General features: G+C 38.3%; 4 protein-coding genes and 1 pseudogene across 4 annotated transcripts; 3 read left to right on the top strand and 2 right to left on the bottom strand.

Moving 5' to 3' along the window:
• The first annotated feature begins 1339 nt into the window (after nucleotides 1-1339).
• LOC121782042 lies at nucleotides 1340-3547 on the top strand (annotated as a pseudogene).
• A 1001-nt stretch (nucleotides 3548-4548) lies between these two features.
• On the top strand, nucleotides 4549-8937 carry LOC121783066 (65-kDa microtubule-associated protein 3-like). Its single transcript, XM_042181115.1, has 13 exons — nucleotides 4549-4684; nucleotides 5228-5324; nucleotides 5467-5673; nucleotides 5963-6211; nucleotides 6304-6510; nucleotides 6594-6749; nucleotides 6860-7019; nucleotides 7111-7262; nucleotides 7348-7435; nucleotides 7512-7585; nucleotides 7667-7741; nucleotides 7840-8128; nucleotides 8263-8937. Exons 2-13 carry the CDS (start codon nucleotides 5253-5255, stop codon nucleotides 8739-8741), a joined length of 2208 nt encoding a protein of 735 aa, XP_042037049.1. The 5' UTR covers nucleotides 4549-4684; nucleotides 5228-5252; the 3' UTR covers nucleotides 8742-8937.
• An 807-nt stretch (nucleotides 8938-9744) lies between these two features.
• Nucleotides 9745-12927, top strand: LOC121782894 (AT-hook motif nuclear-localized protein 6-like). The gene is made up of 5 exons (XM_042180884.1): nucleotides 9745-10501; nucleotides 11196-11263; nucleotides 11864-11995; nucleotides 12142-12303; nucleotides 12390-12927. Exons 1-5 carry the CDS (start codon nucleotides 10156-10158, stop codon nucleotides 12654-12656), a joined length of 975 nt encoding a protein of 324 aa, XP_042036818.1. The 5' UTR covers nucleotides 9745-10155; the 3' UTR covers nucleotides 12657-12927.
• Nucleotides 12928-13328: 401 nt separating this feature from the next.
• Nucleotides 13329-16965, bottom strand: LOC121782367 (peptidyl-prolyl cis-trans isomerase FKBP53-like). The gene is made up of 11 exons (XM_042180165.1): nucleotides 16872-16965; nucleotides 16680-16750; nucleotides 16277-16524; nucleotides 15823-15968; nucleotides 15280-15589; nucleotides 14990-15139; nucleotides 14411-14633; nucleotides 14211-14298; nucleotides 14082-14123; nucleotides 13943-13991; nucleotides 13329-13605 (listed from the first exon to the last, which is right to left on the bottom strand). The coding sequence occupies exons 1-11, from the start codon at nucleotides 16882-16884 to the stop codon at nucleotides 13524-13526; spliced, it is 1422 nt and encodes a 473-aa protein (XP_042036099.1). The 5' UTR covers nucleotides 16885-16965; the 3' UTR covers nucleotides 13329-13523.
• A 700-nt stretch (nucleotides 16966-17665) lies between these two features.
• Nucleotides 17666-20419, bottom strand: LOC121782368 (hypersensitive-induced response protein 4-like). Its single transcript, XM_042180166.1, has 5 exons — nucleotides 19976-20419; nucleotides 18992-19112; nucleotides 18796-18887; nucleotides 18496-18592; nucleotides 17666-18213 (listed from the first exon to the last, which is right to left on the bottom strand). The coding sequence occupies exons 1-5, from the start codon at nucleotides 20168-20170 to the stop codon at nucleotides 17843-17845; spliced, it is 876 nt and encodes a 291-aa protein (XP_042036100.1). The 5' UTR covers nucleotides 20171-20419; the 3' UTR covers nucleotides 17666-17842.
• Between the last annotated feature and the right edge of the window lie 1497 nt (nucleotides 20420-21916).

The following is a 21916-nucleotide window of genomic DNA, read 5'->3' as shown; positions in this document are numbered from 1 at the left end:
TCGTTAACGTCTAGGAGCTGATGATCCTGTGACACAGTGAATCGTTCAAAACCTGATGAGCTGGGAAATCTTGCCACGAGATCAGGTTTGTCTCCTCTACCTATGCTACTTTGTTCTCCTATAGGTGATGCTGTTAAGCTACCGATATATGTTCGTCTGCAGATTGTGGTGTGATCGAGAAATATTTGCTGTATGCTTCCTTTGGGATAGAAATTGATCACTCTTGTTGATTTTTTTGAGCCTTATATGTTTTGACAGTATGGATTTTCAGTTATTGATGTTTCTGAGCAGCTGCTATTGAGTTGATCATTTTCTGTTCAATTGATTTGCAAATAGAGTTGTTTAACAGTATTTAGATTCTTGTAAAGGAAAGAGTTGTGGATGGATTGAACTGCTGTGCACTAAAAACCAGCAGTCTCATTTTGATATTCCCTGTGTCTCATATGTACGAAATAGAATGATTCATACTGTATTAATTAATAAAGGAATGAAGAATGATAAATCAAGTAGGTCTCAATGGTATGTTTATTAGGGCATTGGAGAATTTGATTTTCGAATATCTTGGCTTAATAAAAATAATAATAATAATAATAATAATTTTCTATGTAAGAATCTTGAAATTAGGAAACAGAATCTATAAGAAAAGCTAGAAAATAAGAATATGGAAAATTGGCCTACTTTCTTCGTTTTAAGATTCTGATATCTTTTCTTGTTATAAGTAAAATCTAACAAATAAGGAATTTAAAATCATTAATCAAATTATTTTCTAGTGCAGAATCTTACCAATTAAACTACTAGCTCTATATACCTTACTTAATTAACCTCACTGATATTATCAATAATAAAAACGCAATTATATTTGATAAACATTTCTAATTTCCAAACAATTTTTTTTTAAAAAAAGTCAAAACTCGAATTCTACAAACTCTTTATCAAATTTAACTTTATAAATGTGGTTCATTATACGATTTGCAAACGATTAAACATAATCAGTTTTATCTAATTTCAGTCGAAATGGAGTCTAATGAATAAATATTGCATCTACCCAGGTTCAAGACGTTGTATGAAGAATTTAATAATTAGGTTTAAACAAGAATAGTCCACTTCAAATTCCCCCATGACATTACACGCTTATTGTTTAAATATTTCAATTAGTAAATCATCAAACAAAAATTCTATTACATGACATGATCATCACTGCGATCTCCTTCAAAAATATGGTGCCTTACACGTAATTAATACCAAAAATATCACCAAATCTCATATTATATATTCACACACTCTTTAAGGTTAAAAAATATCAAACCCATAATAATAAAAAAAAAAAAAGTAACTCACCATGGCTAGCTTCAACCCCTACAGCAACCTAAGCGAGGCCGAGCAAGAACGGCTCGCGGTGCGTTGGAAAACGCGCCAACGCATCGCCATCATCATCGTATCCAGCATAGTCCTTGTCACCCTCATCGGTGGAATCTTCCTCTTCACTCAAACTCGAGACGACGACAACAACAACAACAACAAATCCGCAGGAGGCCTTTCCACCTCCCTGAAGGCCTCCTGCACCGCGACCCTATACCCTGACTCGTGCTACACCAGCCTCTCCCCACTCGTGAAATCGCGCCACGTCAGCCCTCGCGACATCTACAAGCTCTCCCTTCAAGTCTCCTTCGGCGAGCTCTCCCGAGCCGCCCACGGATTCTTCCAACACCCTACAGTGAAGAAGGTCGTCGCAGACAACAACAGAACGCTCGCGGCACTGGAGAGCTGCCGCGAGCTATTCTTCCTTGCTCTCGACCACCTCAACGACTCCGCGTCCTCCGCCGCCGCCGCCCTCCACGACCATAGAACGTGGCTGAGCGCCGCGGCGACGTACCAGGAGACGTGCGTCGAGGACTTGAGCGCCGCCGACGCGGCGCTCGGGTCCCTAGCCGAGGGCTACCTCGGGAACTGCACCGAGTACACCAGCAACAGCCTGGCGCTCGTCTCCCTCGGTGGGGCCGGCGCCGGCCGGGAGTGGCTGACGGCCGGCGACCGGAGGATGCTGGAGACGCCGGCGGGGCAGATGAAGTTCGACGCGGTGGTGGCGAGGGACGGGAGCGGCGGTTACACGACGATCGCGGCGGCACTGAAGATGGTGCCGGAGAAGAGTAAAAAGAGGTTTGTTATACACGTAAAAAAGGGGACTTATTTTGAAAATGTGAAGATTGAGAAGAAGATGTGGAATGTGATGATGATCGGTGATGGAAAGGATGCCACCATTGTGTCCGGCCGTCTCAACCATGCTGAAGGAACTCCCACTTTCCAATCCGCCACATTTGGTAATATATCACGTTACTCTCTAATACTTTATTCTCTCAACGTCGAATGCAATTCTATTCTACTTTATTCTTTCAACGTCGAATTCAATTCTATACTAAACGAAAAATATATCACTTTGAGTGAGAGAATCGAGTAATAGTTGAACAATTTTCATTTTAGTCCGTCTTCTAAAATTGTGTACTTTCTAGGGGACTTTTTGTTCCCATAACAATACTTATCAACAATTATAGTAATTAAGAAACATACAGTTGGAAACTAGTAATTACAATAAACTCATAATGAGTGATTTTTCTATTTGTGAATCGATTTTATTTTTTACTATGATTTCGTAACATTTTGATAGAGTATATTAACCCTTAATTTTTATTGCCATTTTTTTTTATTGTAAATCGTTTTTATTTTTTACTATGATTTCGTAACATTTTGATAATATATTAGCTCTTATTTTTATTGTCATTTTTTTTAAATTGCAAATCTGACTTTGTTTTTTACTATGATATCTTAACATTTAGATAGTATATTAACTCTTATTTTTATTGCCATCTATAGCTGTGAAGGGGCAAGGATTTATGGTCCGAGACATGGGGTTCGTAAACACAGCCGGGGCAAGCAAGGGCCAAGCCGTGGCCCTTATGTCTACGGCCGATCACTCTGTCTTCTACCGTTGCAAAATGGACGGGTACCAAGACACGCTCTATCCACACTCCAACCGCCAATTCTACCGTGAGTGCGACATCTATGGCACCGTGGACTTCATCTTCGGAAACGCCGCGGTCGTGATCCAAAACTGCAACATTATGCCCAAGCTGCCCTTGCACGGCCAAAAAACACAATCACCGCCCAAGGCAAGAAGGATCCGAACCAAAACACGGGCATATCCATCCAAAACTGCGTCATTAGGCCCTCGGTCAACTTGACCGGGGTCAACAACTTCTTAGGGCGGCCGTGGAAGAATTACTCCACGACCATTTTCTTGCAAAATAGGATGGAGGGCTTCATCGACCCGAAAGGGTGGCTACCTTGGGTTGGCACCACGGCCCCGAGCACCATCTTCTACGCCGAGTACCAGAACTGGGGGCCCGGGGCCGGGACCAGTGATAGGGTCAAGTGGAGTGGCTTGAGGCTCCATCTTAATGCCCAACAAGTTAGTAGGTTTACGGTTGATGAATTCATCAATCGAGATAAATGGATTAACGAAATGGGTGTTACCTATAAATCGGGACTTTGAATTTACAAATTTAGTACTAGAGTATTATTTTTGAACTACATTGTTACACATGAATTTGCTCAATTCATTGTGTCATTGTTACGCATGGATTTAATTTATTGGATTTTATTAAATTAACATTGTTGGTTTTTCTCTCCTTTTATTCATATATTTGTTTCTATCAATGTTTTCATAATGCTTTGATCTAATATTTTCGAATGTTTGGATCTGTCTATATATTTGTTTCTATTACTTTATCAAACAAGTTTACTAAGTATGATTGTTCAATTGTCATTTGCTTTTCACCATTCGTTTTAATATGAACTAAATCAAGCAATGTATAATAGATTAGTGTGTATATCATTAAATAAAATCATAGGAAAATTTTCAATTTAACATTACAAATGCGGAACCTAGAAAAATACAACTCCATCGATTTTGTTTTGGTCTGCGCCTGATGAGAATCATGTTACATATAAAAATTCTATTTCAATATAACTATATTGCTATATCAAATCCACATAAAGAAACCTATTTTAACTCCATAAATGCTATGTATCAAACAACATTATAAAAATTCGATCTTGATATTATTTTATGCTTAAATTGCCAAAAAATCATTTTACAATGGTTGTAGGATCACACACATGGTTGAGACTTGAGACGATGAACCGGAGCCGTCACCTATAATTGGTCACAACCAGTAACTCAATACCCGATACTCCGATGAACCCACCCGTCACCTATAATTGGTCACAACCAGTAACTCAATACCCGATACTCCGACCGTATAATAATTATACGTATTGATTATCAATTTGGTTGGACCGACCCACCTAGCTTCCTTACCAAGTGGGTTTAGACTGAGTTGGGTCCAGATTTATTGAAAAACTCGGCCCAAACCGCTTCATTCATGGGCCTGGGTCGAGCTGGGTCTGAATCAGCCTGAGCCCATTTGAGAATTCCATTTAAATGCACAACTTTTTTGTCCTTCCTTAGTTTCGAAATTTGAAAACTTGTCTATTTAATTCAACGGTCGAATTTTTCAAACCCAATTCTGCATATTTTCACTCTAGCTTCTTCACTCCATAATTTTAAAATCCTCTCCATTTTCTCAAGATAAGAAACATTCTCATCGATTTTGGGCTAATTTTTCAGGTACGCTTTCAGATCTAACCTAAACTTCTGCACATCTCCTTTTTGTGCTGTGCTGTTTGATTTGGTTGTGGAATTTGTTTTTTCCCCTTTGGATAAAATGAGTTTATATAGAGTTATGATGAACTGAGCTGGTCAGCTCATTTCGCCGAACTGTTGCTTGGTTCATCACTCGTGATTAACGTCGATATTGAGCTGAATTTCTATGAACTGAGCTGGTCGGTTCGTTTCGCAGAAATGATGCTTGGTTAATTAGGTTAATTCTATGCTATTTTGTCATCACTTGTAATGAACCTCGACATTGAGGTATGTGAATCTTAGATTGATAGCTCAATTGATTCATAAGCATTCGCATAAATTAAAGTACGGAGTATTTGATTTGAAATTTGATAGTGGGAAAAGTTTATTTGTAGTTTGTTAGAAGCTGTTTGTATCCTTGTTTGAATTATTCTCCTTCCTTTGCACTTTGTTAGTTGGCGTTGGATCTTTGTGAACCACTCAAAATGTGATAGTGAAGTATGCTGATTGTGTTTTATTGGTTAGCAGCTATCTGCAAGAGTAGTTCGATTAAATGTCGGCAGGCGAGAAGAAGATGCTTACCCTAACGGAAACAACATGTGGTACTCTTCTGAATGAACTGCAGGTGGATAAACTTATGACTAAGTGATTACATTTTTGTCCTCTTCATTTTCCATCCGTTTTTTGACCTAGTATTATTTTCTGGTTCAGATAATAGAAATGAATTGTTATTGACGTTTGGGTGTCATCTTTCTTATTTCTGTCAGATAATATGGGACGAGGTGGGGGAATCTGATGCGGAAAAGGACATAATGTTGCTTGAGCTAGAACGAGAATGTTTAGAGGTGTATAGGAGAAAAGTAGATCAAGCAAATAAGTGTAGGGCTCAACTGAGGCAAGCAATTGCTGATGCTGAGGCCGAGCTTGCTGCCATCTGCTCTTCAATTGGTGAGCCTCCTGTACATATAAGACAGGTAAGCTATCGATTTGTCTCTTTTCTGTTACTATATACTGTATATTTTAGTGCTGTGTTTCTTATTTAATGTGCCAACTCAAAGTTGATTTTTAATACAAGTTTAATCAGTGTTCACTGATGATAATTGTTTAATCCATATTGGAGTTTTAAGTACTACTTGGAAGTCCTTTATTGGTACAAAAGCATATTACATTTCAGCAATGTAGTTGTCGTAGAGAGATCTTTAATTCATTGAAAACATCAACAGTTTATTCTTTTACCTTAATGGCTGACCTTTCTTCATGTAGTCTGAACAAAGCACAGGAAGTTTGAAGGCTGAGCTGAGAGCAATCCTCCCACAAATAGAAGAGATGAGAAAGAGGAAATCTGATAGGAAAAACCAATTTATAGAGGTGAACGGTGAGATACAGAGTATTAAGAATGAAATATATGGTGGAGGTTGTGCTTCGAAGGATGCGGCAGTGAACGAAACTGATTTATCTTTGAGAAAGCTTGAAGAACTGCACATTGAACTGCAGGCACTTCAAACTGAAAAGGTAGATTTGTGAAACTATCATATAGTGGAGTAGTACTTATTTTAAATGATTTTTTCATGTTTATCTTCTCATGGACCCTGGATTGTGTGCAGTGTGAACGTCTGAAGCATGTGCATGAGTACCTTAATTATTTGTACTTGGGCTGCTCAGTGCTGGGTTTGGATTTTAAGCAAACTGTCAGTGAGATTCATCCAAGACTAGGGGAACCTGAAGGAAAAGACATCAGCAATGGTACCATTGAACAATTGAGGACTGCTATACAAAGAATGCAGGAAGTTAAAACACAGAGAATGCAGCAGGTATATCATGATCTGTGATTATTTTCTTTAGTATCAGCTCCCTTTAAGTTAGAGCTAGTTGCTAACTGTGAAACACTACTCAGTTACAAGATCTAGCATCTTCATTACTGGAGCTTTGGAACTTGATGGATACACCAATTGAAGAGCAGCAGATTTTTCAGAAAGTTACCTGTAATATAGCTGCTTCAGAAGATGAAATAACAGAGCCTGGCATGCTTTCTGCAGACTTTATTAATCATGTGAGTCGAACATATTCACTTTCAGACAAAGTGTTATAACTTGCTTGAGTTTGTAAGCTGAAGTTTCTAACTTGCAAACTGGTTATAAAAACTGCAAAAACGTCTATCAGGTCAAGGCTGAAGTTTCTCGACTGGAGGAGCTGAAAGTAAGCAAAATGAAGGAACTTGTTTTCAAGAAGAAGGGAGAGCTTGAAGATATTTGTAGGAAAACACATTTAATTCCAGAATCAGACAATGCAGTTGATTTGGCTATAGAAGCTGTTGAATCTGGTAACTATATGTCTTCGACTTATCAAATATCAATAATCTATTTCCTTCAGTTATCATTCTCATTTTCTGTTTTTATTCTGATTAATAACAGGAGCAGTTGATGCCTCTTGTGTGCTTGAACAAATTGAGCTCCAGATATCCAAAGTCAGAGAAGAGGCTCTAAACAGGAAAGACATACTTGAAAAGGTTGAGAAGTGGATGGCTGCGTGCGATGAGGAGAGCTGGCTTGAGGAGTATAATAGGGTTAGTTAGACTCACACACAATCTCCTATTGATTACTTCTTGAGTTCCAATGAGCAATTGCTTTACATGTTCCCCTCATTTGTAGGATGACAATCGCTACAGTGCTGTGAGAGGTGCCCATCTTGTTCTGAAACGTGCTGAAAAAGCTCGTGTTCTAGTCAACAAACTTCCTGGTATGGTAGTATGGTTAATCGGCGCATTACATAAAGCATACATAAGATTTTGACATTTCTTTGTTCCTTGGAATAGCAATGGTGGAGACATTGGCTTCAAAGACTACCACATGGGAAAAAGAGAACGGAGTCTATTTTACCTACGATGGGGTAAGTGCTAGCACGTCCGTTTGTTCTTTAATGCTTTGAGATTAAGCAAACATCATCTTGATTTTTGTCGGCTATCTCTAGGTTCGTCTGCTTTCTATGCTTGAAGACTACATGACTTTGCGGCAAGAAAAGGAATTAGAGCGCAAAAAGCAGAGGGTATAGACCTTTTGTATCTATAATAAGTCCAACTGTGATTAACTACTTTTTATTCCTTAGCTCTTGTTACATCTCTGTATATGTATATTTGCTAACAGGACCAGAAGAAACTTCAGGGGCAGTTACTTACTGAGCAGGAGGCTCTTTATGGTTCCAAACCAAGTCCTATGAAGAACCAGAGCGCGAAGAAAGGCACTCGATTGTCCTGTGGTGGTGCTGCAGCTGCGACCGGAAGGAGACTTTCCCTTGGCGGAAACATGCTACAGACTCCAAGGCATGATATGCCTCCTCCAGCAAAAGCTACTCCTGTCACTCGCAACGCCAAAAAGAGTCAACGTACAACTCACGATTCTCTCAAGGATGACGGATTTCAAACACTCTCCTCTGGTAATTTTTTAAAACACTTTCCTCTTGTTACTGAGTCAGAATGCAATATTTAAAGAACCACCTCCTTTTCAATATCTATGTTTTCGACATCTGTGTTTTTGAATTTCTAATTGAGTCTTGTGTCTTGATTTCAGGGAGGAGAGGTTTAGACCTGGCCGGGCTTCCTGTAAACCAGCAATCTCGAGAAATAGAATTTCCCTCGCCCATGATGCGAAAGCCGTTCTCTCCCATTTCATCCACGGACTCATCAAGGTCGAACGCCACAAACATTTTAGGCGACATCAACCAGAAACATAACGAAATGTTGCAAAAGATGCTCACAAGCAACAACAGCACCACACCATTCACCACTCCTTCTAAGACGATTCCAACTGCCGAAGCAGAGAACATAATAATGCCTCAAGCAGCCTCAACACGCTCCACCACATTGCCTATCCCAATGCACCTGGCTATGACGCCAATGCAGAAGCCCGTGTCATCCGCAACGCTGCAGATGGCCGCCATCACACCAGCAAAGGCAGCCGAGGAGGAGATAGAGTACTCGTTCGAGGAAAAGAGAGCCGGATTCGTGCTGCCTAGATCACATCTAGTGAACTTGATGATGCAAGTATAGTAACTTGATGATCACACAATCTGTATTCATTTTTATATCTTGGTGTGATAAAAATTGATTTCTATTGTATTGTACATAGTCCACGAACAAGTAGACATGGACTAGAATCTTGAATCTAAGTAGATTCAATCTTGTAAGAATCATTCCTGATACCCTTTGTCTGGTTGTTAACTTTAGTAATGATTTTGTCTTGATAGTTTCTTAGATTTTTTAATATTATTCTCTTGAGATTTGTAAATTGTGACAGATTTGCATTTGACTAGACAGTTGACTGAGATCGGAAATGGGAAACTTTCTACCACCACTTTTCAGAAGTCCATGATCCATCTAGTATTATTTTAATATTTATTTGAAAAAGGATTATAATTCAATAAAATCAAACATCCTACATTTAAACTAACCAATTAGTACAAATTCAATAAAACAAACACTTTTGAAATTAGAATTAAATACAAAAATACATGGAAATTCCTCTCTTCTAATATTCGCAGGTCTCGTCGCAAAAAAAACATCTTCGATTGCCACGACATTTCACACTAGTGCTTTCTCCCGTTGCTTCGACGAATCAAATGAAAATATAGTACATAATGTGATATAACAAATTTTATTAGTTCAAAAGAAGTGATTTAGGTGAAATAATGTTTGTATACAGTGGCATTAACAGTAAATCATCACTAAATTCAAGGGTAGGTATTTCCTGATAAATTGGTCATTTTTTATAATTTTATTTACCTAAAAAGACAAAGAAGAGGTCAAGAGTTGAAAAGGTTGGAATGCCTCCAACTTAACTTTACAGCTTTATTTAATTAAACACCAATTTTTAAATTCAAAATATTTATCATTTTCCCAAAAATTACCTTTATTTTAATATTCAAATTCATTAACTTTGCTATTTTTCAAATGCCACTTATTAAATTTCCAAGACGGACCTGAAACCATTTTCTCAACCATAATTAATACTTTGAATTTTGCAATTTAAATATTGCTTGCTACCTAATTAACTACAATAATATTAAAACCCATTCATTTTTTCTTAATTTTCTTCATCTACTTTTTCTTGCAAAAACCCTAATTTTTCAGTCCCATTTTTTTTCTTTTTCCAGATATCAATTTTATGCATTCATAATCTTAGAAAAAAAAATCACAGTAAAACAGAGCTTCTTGCACCAGAGCTCTGCTGTACTGTGTTGATTGCTGGATAAATTTTAGTTTCTAGAGTTTCAGAGTATGTCAGCTGATTTCCCACGAAAATCTGCGTCATGTTTTGGTTTGTACAGTTCTTGAAACAAATTTCGTGTTTGAATGTGATTTACCGTTGGTCCAAGTGTTTGAGCTGCTAAAGATTCAACCTTTATTAATTTAGTGATTAGGGTTTAAGCATTTCGCAATTTTTTAAAGTTTAATTAGTATATGAATGGAGGAAAAGGAAGGGATGAATGGTTCAGGCGTCACATTAAGAGCTGGTGAAGCCCCTCAAATCGACAGTGTGGATCCGCCAAGAATCGAAAATTCCGGCAACATTCTTGGATCAGCCACTCCCCCAGCTCCGGCTTCGGCTCCGGCTGCGACAACTGTGGATGGGAAGAAGAAGAGGGGGAGGCCAAGGAAGTACGCTGCAGATGGCTCTATCGTGGCATTGTCGCCTATGCCGATATCGGCCTCGATTCCGCTCACCGGAGATTATCCGGGGTGGAAGCAGAGTGGTGGCCGGTCCGTCGACTCTTTCAAGAAGAAGCATAAGCTGGATTTTGCAAATGCAGGTAGCTTTGCTTGCATTTTTATTGGTTACAAGTGTTGGTTGATGTGGTTGGAATGGCCTAGTGGTATAACTATTAAGTTGAATAGTATTTAAAGAATCTGAATTTTGAATTGGGACCCCTTTGTGTGTGGATTGTGATTTGTGGCAGTTTTGGTATGCTCTGAGGAAAATGGAATGGAATATTGTTGAGAGTCATCCTTGTTTGCTGGTGTTGTCTTTTTTATATGTGATGTGACATGACAAAGGATCTGTCTTTTACTCAATAATTGCTGTGTGCAGAAATGGAAAGGAATAATAAATGATAATGATGAAGAGATGATGTAACATGTGTGGATCTTACCTCTGCTAAATCCATGTTTGCATAACACTATACTGTCTTGGAATTGGAAGAGGTTGGATTATTTCAAAGGCTAGAAGATTTACTATTAATCACATCTCAATATGAGCTAATGTGCATTGCTAACTTCAAAATGGTTCTTAATTGAAAAATATGCATATTACCACGTCCGTCTGTTTGGGAATCAATATCGGAAGAACACAATGTTTGGGACTTTATTTGAGTGCTGATATCACTGGAGAGATTGTAAATATGATGCATGTCAGCATTTCTGGGGATTATTAGTGAGGAAATGAACCATATTGCTCTCAGTAAATTTGTGCATTTTACTTAAAGTAAATTCTCTGGTTTATTGTAGGGAATACTATGGCATACCCTGTCGGTGGAAGTTTTACTCCCCACATGATAACTGTTAACTCTGGCGAGGTACTTCTAATCATTTCCTCGTTTTTATGTGTATTTTTCTTTGAATTTTGCAGTGCTAAATGTTGATGTTGAGCTAATAAATCCCCCCAAATTTGATGCAATTGTGTAACTAATGGATCCATATATATATGTTGTCACTGTTATTCTTCATGAAACATAAACTTTTTTTCATTCTAAATTCATGAAATTAATGAAGGTTTGATGCCTTGTGTTGTTTCATCATATAAATGCTTTCAGCAGTATTGAAATCATTTTTAATGGAACCAGTTCTAAACTGAACACATTTCAAGTATGGATTTGTATTCCCTCGATTAGATGTTTTAAGGGTTGACGCACCCTTTACCAAACGTCTTTTATGTGATCGTCCTAAGCCTATGAAGAAACACATTATGCAATGATATAATGCTATTACTATTTGGTAGATAGAGTTGAGTAATTGAATCATCAACCAAAAGATATTTGAAGCAGCTGTACAACAATCTTCATTATGTATGATATACAGCATAAATGTTGGATGCTCAGACGGACTGCAATTTACGTCTTTGAGATACACTGCCTAGTTGCAAGATTCTAACTTTAAGTTTTTTCATACCGTTACAGGATATCATGATGAAGATAATATCATTTTCTCAACAAGTGTCCCGAGCTATATGCCTTCTGGCTGCCAATGGTGCTATCTCAAACGTCACCCTACGTCAACCAAATTCTTCTGGTGGTACTTTAACTTATGAGGTGAGAACCTGTTGAACTTTGTAGGTTTCTTTTCCTCAAAGTAGATCAATATTCAAAGAAATGGGTTGTTTCACATTTTTTTTATCTGATTGAAGGATGGCCTAAATCCTTTAGGATACATCTGAATTATTCCGTGCTTTCTACAGGGTCGTTTTGAAATTCTGTCTCTGACGGGATCATTTATGCCTAGTGACAACGGAGTGACAAAAAGCAGATCAGGTGGGTTGAGCGTCTCTCTGGCAGGCCCTGATGGCCGCGTAATGGGTGGAGGACTAGCCGGCATGCTAGTTGCAGCCGGCCCTGTTCAGGTAAAGTGAATTTTCATGCGCAAACATATCATTCAGCTCACAATTTGAACTGGCGTGGTTTTCTAAACCTTTTTAAGTTTCAACAGATTGTGATTGGCAGCTTTCTACCCGGTGGATCCCAAGCCCAGCCGGAGCAAAAGTCTAAGAAACCGAAATACGAGCAAACAATATCATTTGGGGCTGTGCCAACTAACCCTGTCATGTCTGAAGCCCCCTACGGCGGACCAAAGCCGAATCTGACAACGTCAGTGTCCTTCCAGGGAGACAGCCTGGCTTCAACGAACTCTATACATGGATCCAAGATTGCTGAACCTGGTACTAACGTTTCGTTCCACGGAGACGACTCTACATAGCAGAGCCATGACTTAACGTGCTGATCGTGTATGCGTTTTTGCTGTATCTTAGGTTTTTTTAATCTGGTGTAGATGTTTTAGGCTCACCTGTTCTGACCCCTGCTGCAAAGTGTGTTAAATTTTTCATAGGAACTTAGGATTAGAAGGCTCTGTTGTAGGATTGATTTGCCTTTTTGTTGTTCTGCTGTGTGTATCTTTGATGTATTGTTTGTTGTTATTAAACTGGAATCATTACTTCTAGTTGAAGTTTCAAGACTGAATTGTGAGATAACTTGTCACATTTATTCGTAAACATTGTTTTGTTTTCTCAAGGTACTTTATTATAAATTGATTAAAGCTAATCCACCAATAAGCACCTTCTAATTGTGTAATCCTTTATCTAGAGTTTCTCAGAATTTTTTACTAAATATTTGTGATAACAATTGAATGAGCGATAAATAAGGGAACACTTTTGTATAAATTAGGTTAGTTGCAAGTCAAGATATTCTCTCAATGCTCATTAGGTTTCAAGATCATTCTTTCATTTCATTCATTCTTGGCAACATTAAATGCAGCAAATTTAAACACTAAATTCAAGATATTGGTGCAACTCAAGATATTCTCTTAGTACTAATTAGATTTCTAGATCTTTCTCCCATCTAATTCTTTCTTGGTAGCATGAACTGCATCTAATTTAAACACTAAATTCAAAAGATCATAAATCGGAAGTGCATTTCAAATAAGTTTCGACATCCCAAATGCCACCACTCTTGTGCAGCAGCACGTACAAAACTGGGATACACCACAAATAGTACATACCATAGGTGAAACAACAAAATTCAATGAATATGGTGCACAAATGTTTGTGGTGATATAAGGTAGAGTTGCTTAGTTGACATCGACCAACTCCACATCGAACACCAGCCATGAGTTGGGAGGTATTGCTGGTGGACATCCTTTGGCACCATAGCTGCATATTACAACAACAAATTAGTATATGCTAAACTATTCTACTGTTATGCAACAACAGCACAATAACTCAAGTGGAAACTAATTCCCCTGCTCAATTTGCTGTGGATTTCTTGTAGTATTATGTTAGGCACTCCACTCACCACAGTAAAATGTGCACATACATGCAGTTATCCTGTTTTCGTTCTCAGATTTTGCACTCCTAAGGCTTGCAGTGGCAAGGAAGAGATATAGTTCAGGTTTTGTATCAATCTTATTATACTCCAAGTTACAAATGAACATTGCCAGTCTATATAAGGTTTAGCCATGAACAGAAAAGTTGGATGAAGATATCTTACCCCATAGCTGGAGGGATTGTGAGTCTTCGTTTGTCTCCTACGCGCATGCCTGCTCATTTTAAATAAATTAAATTCATTACGTAATTGAGACGGGAAAAACAGTTCCTAATTGTGCATTATTTAACTCAGTGATAATTACCATTTACACCAACATCCCATCCCTTAATAACTTGGCCAATACCTGCACAATGATGAAAATATTTAGCTAGAAAGAAAGGTACATGTCTACGCCTAGTATAGATTGCAAATTACTTAAGAGATAGGATACCTAGGCGAAACTTAAAGGGTGCTTTTCTAACGTTTGAGTCGAAGATTTTGCCATTCTTCTGCAGCTTGCCAATGTAATGGACACTAACCTGCATAAGTAAACAGTTATGAAACACAGAACAATTGGCAATCCGAACGAACAGTGTGTGCATATTTAGCTACATAGTCATTTTTCATAGAGCAGAAAATAGTTGAGTTCACCTTTTTCCCTGGAGAAGCTCTTCTTCCATCGGGTTTACCCATTGCCACCTCCTCTGTTACAAGACCATTCGGGTATGTCCTCACTTGTAGTGACTTAGATGCTCCTCCTTTCTCTTGTTTCTCCACATCGGTTTCATTTTTCTCTGCTACTTTCTTCTCTGCACTCGGAGTCTGTGCATTTTCTTGCAGTTTGTTTTTCTTGTTCTTTTTCTTTTCTTTCTTCCTGTAACAGTTGTATCATATACCATCAAGACTCAAGACAAAATACATCAAAAACAAAATAAATTGCCAAGTAAAAAGCACAAGCCTTTCATCTCAAGAACTCAAAACACATGTACGGCATCTTGTTTTAGGATCGATGGAAAAATGAGGGACGGAGTAAATAGCTGCATGACCATTAATGCCAATAGTATCAATCTAAAAATAGCAAGTTGAAAACTATGATTCAAGTGTTGCATGTCAATTTTGACAAACTCATAAAAAATACTCCCTCCGTGACCTCCGTCCCATAAAAATATGTGCACTTTCCATTTTTATCCGTCCCACAAAAAAAATGTGCATTCCATTTTTGAATCTTACTTTTCAGAAGACGACTTGAGATCACTTCCAGCTTCAGATACTGGAGGCTCTACCGTAACCTTAGAATCAGGTTTTCCATTTTGTAGAGAATTCTGCGCTACCTTTTTCTTCTTGTTGTTCTTTTGTTTAACCTCATTTTCAGTGGTGTCCCTGAAAATAGGAAAAGTAGATAAACTTAGAAAACTTATTAGAAAATACTACAACTTATAATGAAAAGACATCTGAATCCTAAACAGTACCAATACATTAACAGAAGTTCAGCTAATGCAGTAAGTTAAAATATACTCTACCTTGCAGGTTGTTCGTTTTGGTCGATTTCACCACTCTTTCTTTTCAACTTTCTCTCTGAACCAGCATCAGCTTTTTCATTCCTGTTCTGGGATTTCTTACCAATACTTTCATGTTTAGTTTCATCAGATGCAGGTACAGGAAAACCATCTTCATCTTCACTTTCAAGGACGGGAACACTAGTTTCAGTCTTGGTAACAATCTGGCTGTTGGAGTTTTCGTTTCCAGCAGCTTTCTTCTTCTTCTTTGCTTGTTTGGACACGCCATTCTCATTGGTAGGCTTTTCATCATCCACTATCTCTTCAATTTTCACTGCCACAATTAACAGAAAACAGAAGGAAAACTCAGTAAACTGAACCAATCTTTCATAGAAAATTCTAGAGACTTTAGTAGCAACGTCAAAACATATGTATTCAGCAATCAAATTCAAGCTTCCTCCCGCAAAGTTTAACCTTTGGCGAACTTTTAAGATCAAACAGAATGAAAATATTGGTAGTGTATGGAGCACCTTAAGTTAGACATTAATCATTATAAGAAGAAAATACCTCCACTGTTGCGAACAGTTGAATGGGGGTGCCGGCAGCAAAGGTCATCCTCAGAGCAGTCCTCGTCTTCCTCATCTTCAGAATCATAGTCAAAATCTTCCTCATCTTCAGAACCAATCCCCATTGCATCATCCTCCTCATAGCAGCTTCACAAGTTAAAGAATACAGAAAAACACAAAAATGATAAAGAGTCATGCTTTTTTCTCACACAACCTAACTCGTTTGATTCATTGCAAAGCAAGAGAAGGGCTATTTGTTTATGCTATACCACCAAAACAGGGAGTTTATAGATTGCTTCACAAGTTAAAGAATGCAGAAAAAACTGAAAAACACAAAAACGAAAATCTAATAATGCAACTTCCTGGTCTCACACAACCTAACTAATTTGTTTCACTGCAAAGCAAGAAAAGGCCAAAAGCAATACCACCAAAACAGGGAGTTTAATTAAGGATACCATCCATAACCATCTTCATCAGATTCATCCTCATCTTCAGATTCATCACCATAGAAGAAACCAGAGAGATGCACACTCTGAGGGCCAACGATTGAGAAGGTGACCTTTTTGTCTTCCTCGAACTCGAGGTTCAAGGGGCACGTCTCGAGCTTATCGGGCAGCAACGAGCATAGGTAAATCGGGTCTTTATCTCCCACTTCACACTGTAATATGCTCTTCTTTGTTGATTCCCCTGAACCTAATGTCGCCTGAAAACATATCAAGCAAAAACTAAATTCAGAGCTCCAAAAAGTATAATCTTGCACAATTAAATCTCACTTCATGAATACAAATCGATAAAGTACTTATTAAACACAGCAAATTCATAGGTAAAATAACGATGAAGTATTCAAATTAGACAAACCTGAGTTACATGAAGTCTCCCTCTCTCCTCGTCAGACAAAGTGTAGGGAGTGCCTGGCTTTACTTCAATCCCTGATAATCCAAAAGCAAAAATCAAATATTTGAAGGCGAGTAGATTGTATATAAAGCTCTGAACAAAGTCTCACTAATTAAACGATGAAAAGAACAACTTAAAAATTGATCGAGTGATTACCCCAGAAGGCCATTGCTGTCGACTGCGGAATTGTGTAAAACCTCAGAGAAGCAAACGAACTGTGTTCACAAGCTCTCTTAAACCCTAACACAGAGTTTCCTTTTTCTATTAAAAATAAAGTAAAATGAATATGGGCCCTAGACACCATTAGTATTTCGTCCACTCCATCATCTCCCACTTTGAGTGGGCTTTTCAGCCCATCTCTCTCTCTCTACATGTTTCTTTTTTTTAAAGGAGGATCAACGATGGTTTCCCATCTACCCCCGAAGTGACTCGGACCCCCGGCCTAACGGTCGGAGGTGAAGCGTCTTACCACCGAGACGCGCTTCGATGTCCCCTTGGGAACAAACGAGTCAACTTGCCGACCCCAGAACTGGTACACGGCTAGTCAACTGTCACGAAATTAATCCCAAGTTGGGGCTCCCAGGGGTCGAACTCGTGACCTCCAGGATAGACGCGGGTATCCAGCGCCCTTTACCGCTAGGCCAAGGGGCATGGATTCTCTCTACATGTTTCTGCCACTCAACACCTCAAGAAATGGTAGTTTCATTGCTCATGCTCTTTTGTTAAAGAGAATGAATTAACATACAACACAACAACACTCATACCTACATCTTCTTTATTTACAGTATAGTAGTACTATCTAGGATTGTAACTGAGTTGTATTATTTTATTTTATTCAAAAAACAGTATATGTTCGATCTCGTTTGTTTCATGGGGTGCATAATATATGGAGCTTGACACACTTAACAATAGTATTCATTTTGGAATTATAAGGTTTTAAAGTAAGAAAGTAACAAGTAACATCCTTCTTGAATTCAATCAACTAACATATCAAATAACATTTGTGCACGTATATATATACACATGACGAATGATAAAATCTTAACATCTCATAACCATGTAGAGATATTTGGTCACCATATCTCATGAAACTTTTTTATTGAAGATAATTAGAGAAAGCAGGTAAATTATTGGTCCATAAGTTGTGCACTTGCTCCCTGCATCATGCCGTTGCGTATCTGTTCACCGATATCCCGGACATGACCGGGGCCATGGGGTATGAAAACGGTAGTGTTCTTCGAGCTATTCCCTAGGTCCTTGATCGTGTCAAAGTACTGGGTGACCATGATAAGGTCCATAACCTCCTTTGCTGAAGTTCCCTCAATCTTATCGGAGAAGTTCAAGATGTTTTCCCGAAGCCCATCGGTAATTGCCTGTCGCTGTCTGGCCACCCCGACTCCACCAAGATACTTGGCTTCCGCTTCCGCTTCCGCCTTCTTGACCTGGAGAATCTTTTCTGCCTCTCCTTTGTATACACTTGCAAGTTGCATCCTTTGAGCTGTTACACAATTTATTTGTCAAATAAAGTAGAGATTATGGTGTTTCCTCTTAGGAAAACGAGTCATTTTAAGTGGGATAGACAAAGGGAGTATTTGGTTAGCATAAGTGCGTCATCCTCATGGAATACTCATGTTCATAAACGTAGAAACAGGATCATAGACTCTAGCACGGTGACAGTATTAATTAGTACACTCAACATACGCTAAGCAACACTAGGCATAATTTTAACTTTCCTGAAACTCAAAGCTATAGTGAGGATAAATTTTAGTAGGACACCAACCTGCATTAATCTCATTCATAGCGCTCCTTACATAGGGGTCAGGAATAATATCAACCATCAATATGTGCTCTATGTTATATCCATAGGCTCCCATGACCTGTTACATGAATTAACTCAAAATGTACGCTTTGGTAACATATGATTCTCATAGGATATTTTCAATCAACCATTATAGTTTGAAAAACTCATGCATAGCCTTTCAAAAATACAATAGAGTGAAAAAAAGTCTGGTATTTCTATCATAGCATAGAGTGAATTAGCACTAAGTATTAGTAAACCAATTTGAAAATTCTAGTTTACCTTTTCAAGTTCCTCTAATACAGCTTGAGCAACATCACTCTTTTGTTCAAACACCTCATCCAGAGTCATTCTTGGAACATGAGCTCGTACCACTAGTCAGACAAGTGTACACAGCATAAGACGAAACTGGTATAACAATGAGTATAAGAAAGACAGTGAAGTGAAGGACATGTGATGCAAAACTTAAGTTGTTTACCATCGAATACATAGGCTTGAATCTGCTCTCTGGGATTTTGCAATTCATAAAAGGCATCATCTGCATTTTCCTTTATTACCCTGTATTGAATTGAACAGTGCAGCTGAACAAAGACATTGTCCTGTTTCATTGGACGTGTAAGTATTCCGTTCCATATAAACTAAGCATATGAAATTATAAATTGCGACATGGTTACCGACTGTGCATTTTTACTGTCCAATTGCTGCATAAAGGATATACTATGAGTTAGTATGCGTATCTGTTCTAAAGCACCTTTCTCTCGCTATACTTTGTTTCACATTGAACTATTTCGTTCATGGATTTGTTAAATGGTTTGAGAGTTTGTTCTTTACTTATTACGAGAAAAAATCTTATTTCTGGTGGTAATTTTACATTTACAACACCTAAAGGCTAAAGGTTTCTACCTCCTAGCAAAACTGGAAAAGGGGGCAGACAGTCAATTTATCCAAGAACATTATAAACAGTATCAAACCTTGAGATCTTAGCAAAGATCACATAGACGAAGCTTAAGGCACAAATTGTAAACAATAAAGACATGATTCCAGTATTACATGAAGTTCTGCTTAAAGACATAAAATTTGGTTTTCATTCGACAGCATAGATACAATAGAACCATAAACACTTTGATTTCAGCATTCTTCTCCCAATTAAACTAAAAAACAGAACTTAATGTTTGATCATTCTCTCACAATTAACCAGACAAAGATCATTCTCAATAGAGCAATACTCAAGACATGAGTATAATCAAAGGCAAGTTCTACCAAACAATCCTCCTTTCCTAATCAATCCACCCAAACAAGTTCTTCAATTAACAGAAATTAATCAATCCGCGGAAGAACGCCCAATTAAAGCGCAACAAATAACAAATAGGAGTAACAGCTAAGATCGAAACAAAGGCATCTCCAATAACGAAATTCAGTAAGCAGAGAGATTAGTAAGATCACGAAGAGGAGACGAGACGACCTTAGTTTTAGTCTCAATTTTGACGTCGAGCGATTGGATCCTGGTGGAGAGAACTCCGGCGAGGCATTCGCCGGCGAGACAGTTGAGGAAGTGGAAACCAGGCTGCGCGAGGCGGTCGAAGCGGCCCCACCTCTCGACGACTCCAACACTGGCTTGCTCCACGCACGCGCACATCAGACAGCAGGAGTTCCCCATGATCGGAAGAAGGCGATCTTCAACGGTGAGCTGAAATTGAGAAAAAAAAATCTGGATTCGATCTGGTGTGTGAATGGTTTTGTGAAGGCTACGGGAATCAGTTGTAGTTAGCGACTAGAACAATGGATCACTCCCATCCCAAATAAAGAGAATATGGATGCATTGAAGGATTAAAAAATGATATAAGAGGAATAAGAGAAATTTATTTAAAACATATGGAGAGAGGAGAGAAGAGAAAAGACAGGAATTAAAAAAATAAAGTCTCACTCTTCATTTCTTGGATATTTCAAGGTATTCAGAGTCAATTTTTTCTCTTTTTTCACCACTTGTAAATTAGTGTCGAAAGGAAACGTCTCAGTTGGTCCACAAGCAAGACATCTCCTGCAATAGTCAGTCATGTAGGCATGTGAAGGGTGCTGAATGCTGATTGTCATCAAGGGATGCCCAATGGCCCATCCATATTTGCTATCAAGCCATAATGGGAGATTGTGATTGTGAGGATCATGACTATTCAAATCAAATCTATGCACAGATTCATCTCCCAACAAAGTGCTCCCCCCATAGTCAGAACTCTGACTAATCTGATCTTCTCATTGTGAGTTGATATGTGTTGTTTTTTTGGGTAATGAGAGACAGATGGGAAGGGAGTTGGTTTAAGACAGGAAAGAGGCCAAGGAGACATGCATGTTTGTGGATTCTGGGATTGTGTGTTGAGGTTGGAAACAGCTTGATCTCATCTACATCTCTGTATTCCTGTCCGGGGGCAGTGGAAACCGCTATCTCTTCTCACTCTGACAACACTCTTTAGTTTAATTATTCACAGAGACAAGGAAGAGAGATACAAAGCTAGATTCTTCTACCATATACTATATTATATGAGCCATGCACCATTTATTGTACTTATATATGAAGTATATATAACTCTTGCATTTACATAAATTACAGATTCACAACGAATATTTAGTATACTAAATTTTTTGTAAAATCTAACATGAGTGATCTTATTCGGATATTAACAAACACTACTACGAAAGACTCACATGTGAGGAGGCTTGTTGTGATATTCATGTATGAGGCTCAACTTCCGGTTTAAATAGTTAAGCCAATGCTTAGTCCAATAGTTCCTAGATGTGTTTTCGAAACACTCGAAAAACCATCGATTAGCGCAGTTTAGGGCTTTGATTTAACTATTATTTGTCTTCACAAAATTTCTTTTTAATTTCTTGCTATTTATGGTTATCTCGCGGGTATTCAAACTCTAAATAATGTCGGTTACCTTAGTCACCACCTGTCTCCTTAAATTAGTGAGTTAGCTTCGAGCATAACGATGTCTTAGTCTTAGGCATTGCTCTTGTGAATCGAACTAAATAATCTTCGCTCTCAATCCTCTATTTGTTGTCAGTCGGTGATACATAGGTCGTATGTAAATACTCGAAAAACTAGCGATCGGTGCGGTTAAATGCTTTGGCTTGGTTCTTGTTATCGTCTTGGTTTTCTTTTTTCATGACCTCCTATAAGATTTGACAGGAGTTTGTTACAACCATATCTATTAAACCATATACAATACGTGAATGAGAGACCAATCAAACCTAAGTGAGGAATCTCCCCTTCCCGTTTCAATATAAAACACCGTTACAGCTTCCACCAACAAGCATTTATCACCCTTGGAAACAAGTTGGTTTTTAACATAATTTATTGAATTCCCAAGCATGGACAGTTGGATAAACTCAGTCCCCACATGCCTTT

Source organism: Salvia splendens, chromosome 20 (genome assembly GCF_004379255.2).
Source record: "Salvia splendens isolate huo1 chromosome 20, SspV2, whole genome shotgun sequence".
NCBI lineage: Eukaryota > Viridiplantae > Streptophyta > Magnoliopsida > Lamiales > Lamiaceae > Salvia > Salvia splendens.
The sequence above is the reverse complement of the archived record's forward strand: the minus strand, read 5'-3'. Positions and strand labels throughout refer to the sequence as shown.

Coding starts and splice junctions, on each gene's coding strand:
- LOC121782368 (XM_042180166.1), bottom strand. CDS start 20,170: ATGGGGAACTCCTGCTGTCTGATGTGCGCGTGCGTGGAGCAAGCCAGT. Junction 18,888..18,991: donor TCAAGCCTATGTATTCGATG/GTAAACAACTTA, acceptor TTGTCTGACTAG/TGGTACGAGCTCATGTTCCA. Junction 18,214..18,495: donor TATGAATGAGATTAATGCAG/GTTGGTGTCCTA, acceptor ATTGTGTAACAG/CTCAAAGGATGCAACTTGCA.
- LOC121782367 (XM_042180165.1), bottom strand. Junction 15,590..15,822: donor AACTGTTCGCAACAGTGGAG/GTATTTTCTTCT, acceptor TAATTGTGGCAG/TGAAAATTGAAGAGATAGTG. Junction 14,299..14,410: donor GAGCTTCTCCAGGGAAAAAG/GTGAACTCAACT, acceptor TTACTTATGCAG/GTTAGTGTCCATTACATTGG.
- LOC121783066 (XM_042181115.1), top strand. CDS start 5,253: ATGTCGGCAGGCGAGAAGAAGATGCTTACCCTAACGGAAACAACATGT. Junction 6,212..6,303: donor AGGCACTTCAAACTGAAAAG/GTAGATTTGTGA, acceptor GATTGTGTGCAG/TGTGAACGTCTGAAGCATGT. Junction 6,511..6,593: donor AAACACAGAGAATGCAGCAG/GTATATCATGAT, acceptor AACACTACTCAG/TTACAAGATCTAGCATCTTC.
- LOC121782894 (XM_042180884.1), top strand. CDS start 10,156: ATGGAGGAAAAGGAAGGGATGAATGGTTCAGGCGTCACATTAAGAGCT. Junction 11,264..11,863: donor TAACTGTTAACTCTGGCGAG/GTACTTCTAATC, acceptor ATACCGTTACAG/GATATCATGATGAAGATAAT. Junction 12,304..12,389: donor TTGCAGCCGGCCCTGTTCAG/GTAAAGTGAATT, acceptor AAGTTTCAACAG/ATTGTGATTGGCAGCTTTCT.